Source organism: Ostrea edulis, chromosome 3, assembly GCF_947568905.1.
Source record: "Ostrea edulis chromosome 3, xbOstEdul1.1, whole genome shotgun sequence".
Classification (NCBI taxonomy): Eukaryota; Metazoa; Mollusca; class Bivalvia; order Ostreida; family Ostreidae; genus Ostrea; species Ostrea edulis.
Window position 1 is genome coordinate 65,123,595 of NC_079166.1, and position 8,162 is coordinate 65,131,756.

At 35.1% G+C, this 8,162-nt stretch overlaps 1 protein-coding gene across 1 annotated transcript; it reads left to right on the forward strand.

The window, feature by feature from the left end:
• The first annotated feature begins 2,917 nt into the window (after window positions 1-2,917).
• On the forward strand, window positions 2,918-7,891 carry LOC125676326 (uncharacterized). Its single transcript, XM_048914208.2, has 3 exons — window positions 2,918-3,134; window positions 4,124-4,455; window positions 4,548-7,891. The coding sequence occupies exons 1-3, from the start codon at window positions 2,918-2,920 to the stop codon at window positions 4,674-4,676; spliced, it is 678 nt and encodes a 225-aa protein (XP_048770165.1). The 3' UTR covers window positions 4,677-7,891.
• Window positions 7,892-8,162: the final 271 nt, after the last annotated feature.

An 8,162-nucleotide genomic window follows, 5' to 3' on the forward strand; every position in this document is an offset into this window, starting at 1 on the left:
GGAATTTCAAGTTTGATATATTTGAATTTGATAGTAAATCAAACAACAGTGTGTTTCTATACATTGAACGACTGGATGATGCATGGTATCTATGTCCAGGGGTCCGTGTTTGCCCAACTATCTATTTTGTATAGCTTATAGGAGCTATGAGATTGATCACTGTTCGTTATTTTCACCTTTTATGGTATCTAAGGTACATTTCATCCAGAGCTATCCCGATATTTAGTACTTCCCAGTCTGTAACGTCTCCTTACTGATTTTCTCAATGCTATCTTACATAAGTTGTCTAGCAGGTTTAAGTTTGGTGAGGCCGCGGGTCATTCAATTACGGTCATGTGATTCTGTGTGACCCAGTGTCGGGTGTGTCCTGCAGTGCGGGTCTCCCAATGTTCATTTGCAGACCATACCGAGGATTAGTCTCACAATATTTGAATGCAGCAGTCCCCCACATTTCACAATTATTTATAAAGGATAAAATTCATATACAGAAACAAGCTACATCAAATCCAAGCTTATTCCACTGCACCCTGTTCCACCAGGTGAGACTTTGAGCGTCATTCCCTGACATCTTAACTCCCTTTTTGCTTGTACATGTACGTGCATGTAGTGGTGTGGTGTGAGGGTTTAAAACACCCACCCCTTTATTTTGATAAAAATACAGTAGCCTATTATATTTGCTTACATTATACATGTAAAATACATGTATTAAATGTTAGGCTGCAATAACATGATGTGCAACAGACTTTCTGGGGAAAATTCAAGATCCGCTTACATATTTGTAGTTGCGATCGCTCCAACAGGTAGCACCCTCATCATATCATTCAGATGGGATTGTGAAAGAATCGGCTTATTTGAAAGGTTTTATAGCCTCTTCTCGCATACTGTTCTATTGAACAGATATATATATATATATTTATCCATCGTCATATATGAAAGAAAGCATCAATAACCACAAGTATGCGACAGTTCCTAGTCAAGAATTCAAGATTAGACTGATTTTGTATTACTGAAAAGTATCTAAAGTATACATGGAGTTCTAAACAAATTTATCTTCTATAAGAAGAACAACGATTTAATTATCCAAGATAAACAGAATGGGTGGTGATGTACAATCATCATTCAAACCATGGAGTTTATCACTGCGTTATTTTGTTTACTCATTATTTTCAAAATATTGATATAGTATAGTATATGATTTCTTTACACATTTATAGTTACACATAATGCATAATAACCTGCTGTTAATGAACGAATGTCAATCTCAAACATGTAAATCCAATGAATAATACAAAATTAAGAGAAGGATAAACATAGTTGCCTGGACATACCAGTGGCGGGATCAGGTGCCTCAGAAGAGTAAGAATCCCCTGTTGACCGGAGACACCCGCTATGAACCATATATCTCAATCAATATACGGAGTAATCCATAATCAAAGTAAGATTGTTACAAAAGGTCTAACAAATGACATGAAACGTTCAACAGCATGTAAAAGCTTGCATTTATAAATTAAATCATTTTAACAACCACGGAATTTTACAACCTGCTAACTTTAAACGAAACTGTGGAAACCCTGTATCACCGATGAGAATTCTAACCACCATGGAGAAGAAACTTCAGGGTTACTGTGTCAAAATGTATTCGAGAAATGGCGAACATCAAGTGTGGATTCTTTGAAATTCCGAATAACTCTTAGAATTTGAAATCACAAAACTTTTCCAATGTTAACATCATAACATACAACGTTTCATCACTTTACTATATTTCCTAAGGATAGATATAAGCGTAGACTTTTTGATACCACACAAATCTCTTCCTGCAATATAAATGCAACTCGGAAACATTCATACCTTGTCATCATTAATGAAAACAGTGCAATGCTTAAAACCATTCTGATTCTATGTACAAGAGCATTAAAGATGATATTGAATAGGTGATTGAGTTCTTGATCTACAAAACCCATATAGTCATTAGAGAGCAGGTTTTTCAATTGGAATATTAATGGGTACGAATAACTTTCCTTGATTAATTTACCTGTACTTATATTCTTATAATACACGATTATCAAAACACTTCCTTATGAGAAAGTATCTGTTGTTGTGGCTTATGATTTGACATTTAGATACATCCAGGACTTTTTGTCCATTAACAATATTCATTTTCATTCATATCAACATTTGATACACCAAAACAAACTCCAAATAAAGCATCACAATAATCCACATATGTTTCAGATTTGCATGATTCATAGCAAATAGAGATTAATAGAAAATCAACAACTCAACTTCATAAAAATAAAAAGGACGACTCCTCCATTATCAACTCCATTATCAGCCCCTCCATTATCACCTCCTTATATTTATGAAGCAATATTCCATAACTGTTTCCATATTGCATCTATATTTGCCTACTAATTCAATACGCAAAAGCATATTGTGTGTATCATTAATTTCTAAACAAGGCAGACTATGAAACAAGCATTGATGTTATCAAAGTATAGACAGTTTCTTTTCAAGGCAAAAGTTGTCATATATATTGACTACAGATTTCGCTATTTACTGGATCAATATAGAGGGCTCAAGGCGGGTTTCACCGCTCAGCAGGGGGTATGTATTCTTCCTAGGTACATGGTCCCACCTTTAGTATATCGAATGTTCCGTGTTTGTCATGTTTCGATTTTATATTATTCATAGGATTTATGAGATTGATCACTGCTTGTAATCTTCACCTTTGTCATGTCTTCATATATTTCTAGATGCACAAATCGTCACCTTAGAAAATGATAGACGTGTCAACCATACCTCTGATCCGAATGGGCCATTGTATATCCAAGGAAAAAGCTATGTAAAAGAAGAAATAAACAATGATACGGAGAGTTTTCCACTGTCTTGTTCTATACGATCAACATCAAATGCCAGTATGATAAACATAGAAGTCTTCGATCTACGCTTGTCGACCAATAACGGTGTCTGTACCCAATCGATAATCCTTGATGATGGAAACAAATTCATTAACGTTACGTGCAACAATAACACCGATTTCATCAAGTTTTACCCTTTTGAAACAGATACCAGCTGTTTAAGCCTAACGTTGTCAAATTCAAGTCATGACGGATACTTCTGGTTTAAATTCACAGGTAAGCCAGTACGTAAAACTTATACAGTACCAATGTTGATGCACCAGATGAACATTTCGACAAATAATGTCTCTTCAGTGATGTTCAAGCCGAAATTTTGGAAATTCGAAATAACATAAAACTTGGTACCATATAAGTTTTACATGTAGAGAAACACGTGTTGTGGAAGAAGTGTCACAAATTTAAACTTATGAATGGTGCTCAGGGCCGTTAACTTGAGAGCTATTTATCGTGCCACCGGTTTTTAGGTCACCCTCGAAAAACTCGTAACTTTTACATCTAAGGACGGACGATTTGCAAAGACAGTCACTAATTGTAGTGAACGTGATGGGCTTAGCGTTAAACCCAGGACTCCCAAAGTGGTTACAAAGTAATTCAAACAAGGCAACCTTTTCAGACCTTTGACCTCTAAAAGAAATAATATATATATATATATAGAGAGAGAGAGAGAGAGAGAGAGAGAGAGAGAGAGAGAGAAAGAGAGAGAAATTTGTAGTTCAATTAAAACATGGCAATTTCAATATGTAAACGACCTGTTTTTCCACTGATATTTGTAGTTCTGTTTTAGTGCTACATGTAGTTTCTATTTTATCCCAGAATACATTTTATCCTACTGAAGAAGGGACATGCCGATCCGAAATCTTGAGAATTGAACATTCTTTATGTCGCTGGTCATCTCTAGTTATATTTATGTATTTATCTTTTTGACCTCGTATCTACAATCAGAACCTTTATTTTGAATGTTGATTGTTGTGGTTTTTTGTGATATATACATATGCATATACATATGCCAGAAGTGGTGTAATTCAATGTGGATTCTGATACACACAAGTACTCTAAAGTTGACCCCCCCCAAAAAAAAAGATGCTAGAGTTCCTCATTGACAATATCGTCGTAGACTTTTAAGATTTTGTTTTCCAGGTTTTTTTCGACCTGGTTTTCGCAAGTTGATTAACATGTTTCATTTATATTTTATTCACAAATTACAGCTATCGGATCTGTGTCTATTGAATGCCCCCCGATTTCTTGTTCGACTATAACAGCACCAACACTTACAACAGAAGCAACAACAAAAGGATCGACAACAACAACAAGCAGAACAACTACAGATGATCAACAAATTTATACACTAACAACAGAATCAACAACAATGACAACAGAATCAACAACAATGACAACAGAATCAACAACAAGAGAATCAACAACAAGAGAATCAACAACATCAAAAACATCATCTACAGATGATCAACTAATCTATATACCTTTGGGAGTTGTACTGTTTTTAATTGTTCTATGTGTAGTTCTCGTATTGTGCAATAAGGTAAGGTATATTATAGATGTCATTTAAAGTTTCATTAAGACAAATATGGTAAAGATATGACATAAGAATGAGTATGTTTTCTTTTCCTACAGAATAAGTGCATGCTTTGGAGAAAATCCAGGATTTATCCACTCACTGATCTTGGTATTGAGTATAGACCACGAGCAGAGATTCCAGATGCTGAGGAAAACATGTCATACTATAATATATACAATCACTGAATCCGGTTTTTTTTATGTTGCTTTTGAAATTCGCATTGCTTTCATCCTCGACATTGAATATATGTTTGTTGCATACTATTTTGATCCATTTTAGTACCACCTGTCAGCGTCATCATTACCAAATATGGAGCGGCGTCAAGGTTAACGGGTTTATTCAAGTAATGAATGGGTCAATGATATGCTATTTAATCACTTAAATCTAGTTAATATTTTTGAAAAAAAGAAAGAAATATAAATATAAACGATAAAATGTCATTTTTGGGTTCCCTTTTTCTCGGGTTATTAAAGTAGCGCTATAGTCATTACAGAAAAAATAGCATAACTGGTGGTGATTTTTTGCCTTCTTCATCCGATCAAACAAGAAAAGAGGATTTTATAGTTTAAATGATAAGCATACATTACAAAGAACCCAAATAAAGAGACACGTCTTAATATCGAGAATAGATCACGCGCAGAAATTTTAAGTAAATGCACTTATGCTTCAGATCATGATTTTGAGAGTGTATCACAAACAGAAATTTCAAATGAATGGATACACGTGACAATTTATGCTATCGAGTATAAATCACAAACAGAGCATACATTTGTAGAGGGGCATGCGATATATATTGATTTTGAATGCGGACCACGAGCAGAGTATTTAAACGGAGAGAGGCAGGCGACATGCGCCACATCACGAAACTTAAAACAAATCACAACAGTGATTCTAAACAAAACGAGTCTCACAGCACTTCATGAAATCACAAAAATGTCACGAAATGATAATCCATGCAAAGAGAGTCTCGCCATTTATCGTAAAATTGAAAATATATCATGAGGAGAGATTCTAAAGTAATAAAAACACGCGACTCATAATATTGAAAACCGATGACGAACAGAATCTGATTAAAATCAAACGTCTTTAATCCGCGCCGTATACTCTGCGCAAGAAGATCTGACATAACCCGATTGGGGGTCATATTCTTGTGAATTTTATGCTAGCCAATCAGCGCGTTGCCTATCAAATCACCGGTGCTCACAATACAAGGAAAATGGTTGCGATTGTTTGGTTTGAAAGAAAACACATCGCAGCTAGATGTAACGTTACAATGCACTGTTTACATCGAGTGGCGTTATATTCCTCGCATTAATTAAGTAAACATCTTGAAAACTATTCAAATCGTACCCATCCCTATTCATACATCAATCGCATTTCACAATTAATTTAATCTGGGTGTATTTTATATCGTACGTTTTGTTGTTTGTATGAATGGAATGGATTAGGCATTACTGAGAAAGTTTAAAATTCCTTATGTGAGAATACACAATTCTATAGTGTGGAATAATTTTGTGGGAGAGGGAGTATTGCAACCTGTTCACGAATTGTCGGGAACCGCCTAAATAGCCATCATTGTCTGTATGACGCATTGTGACTGGCTGATAGTTGTCATGAATATTCCAAGCGAAAGGTCATAGAGACATGACCCCCTATGGGGTTATGTCAGATCCTATTGTACGGTTATTAGCCTATCCTGGGATCTGATTTGAATTAGATTGATGACGAACAGAAATTCTAAACAAGGAAAGACTCGCAGCAGATTATGTAATTGAAAAGAAGAGAGATACGAGACGCATCATGAAATAGAGCACATACATGTATCACGAACAGAGACATTTGATAAAGACGGACACGAGACACACCATATCATAGAAAGAAATTATCAATGAGGAGATACACGAGACACAGCATGGTGCTGGTTTATCACAAACAGGGCAGCCAAATGAAGAGGGATATGCGTCATTCCATGATATTGAGGATGGATCACGAACAAAGAACCTTAATGAAGACCCACCCTCGATTGATTGTATATTGTTTAACGTCCCTCTCGAAAATATTTCACTCATATGGAGACGTCAACATTGCCGGTGAAGGGCTGCAAATGTTAAGCCTATGCTCTGCGCTCACGGCCTTTGAGCAGGAGGGGGATCTTTATTGTGTCACGCCCGCTGTGGCATGGGACCTATATTTTTGCGGTCTCATCGACACTCGAAACATTCTTTTGTTGAGCAATGTGCTTGGCTAAATGATATCAAGCAAGCATTACGGATAGGTCTTACAAACGAAGGAGATTTGACATTCGAAGATAATTAATCTAAAAGTCTCATCGAAAAGGTAGAGAATTTCGATACAGGGCATTTTGGGATTCAATTGAATAAGGAAATTTCACCTACATTAATAATGAGGAAAAATATGAATGAAAATAGCAAATTAAAACTGTTCCCTCTGTTTTTCTTGATGCGATGACGCCTTTGCTATTTTAGAATGTTCGTTTCAAGCCACGTTCAATTCGATCCAATTTATGTAAAGTTCATTTTTACAGAAAACGTGGAAATCGTTTTAATTGCTTTACAAAATATTGAAATAACTCTTTACCTTGTATAGCAACATGCAAAATAAATGACAATTAGTGGAAGAGAAATTATTTCAAACGAATGAATAGTAGCAGAATAAAAGCAGGGAAAATTTGAAACGTTCGGGTACTTTTATCCTATTGATGTCTGCAGGAGTGTGGTAATCACCGTCTTGTGATAATTAATTACTGTTCAATGCAAAGTGCCTTACAATACTACAATGCATGTGATGTCATCGTATTATGTTTTAAGATGTCACTCTATAATTCATTGCCATCAGTCCTTAAAATGGTCAATCTTTAGCATGATACATCCTACGAAAGTAGATCATTTATCCGTTCAAAGGCTTATTACATAAAGCCCGATTCAAACTGTGTTTACCATTTTGTCAATTATTGCACATCCCTTGTCATCAAATATTGAAAGATACTTGTGACAAGTGTCCCTGATGTGGTCGGGTCTGGGGTCAATGGTAGTGTATCAGGCAGTGTTAATTAATTAAGCTGGTTTGTTTGTTTAATTCAGTGTTTGTGATTTGATATCTTTCCTGGAATTTCTACATTTGACAAAAGTATTTTTTATCAGTATTCAAGTTATCCATCCTATGAAAACGAATTTAATACGGCAAGCTTTAATATACCCTGTTTGTTAATACTATTGCTGTAAATCCGATAAACACACCGCCAATTTCAGGTGTAAGGGGAGTAAGTACAAAAAAGTAGCCACGACATTACATACTATACGTGTTAGTTAGCAATTTTCGTTATGATTATTTCCATAGGGTTTATTCCAAACTGATACTTTCTATCATATCAATAAATATGAAATGATTTAGATTTTGTTGTATTGTGTGATTCTAGTCTTGTGGAAAAATGGAAAGTTATCCTTAAATTGAAACTAAGAGAGTCAGCAAGAAATTTAGATTATACGATTATGCTACAAGAATTGTCAGTATAAGTTTTAATAGAATGCTTGTTGTGGAATTCTGTGTTGTGCACAAATAATATAAATTCTAAATACATTATTCATTTTATTTGAAACAATCAATTAATTTAACATCAGGCTGTATAGTCTTTGCTGTCTCCGAAATTCATT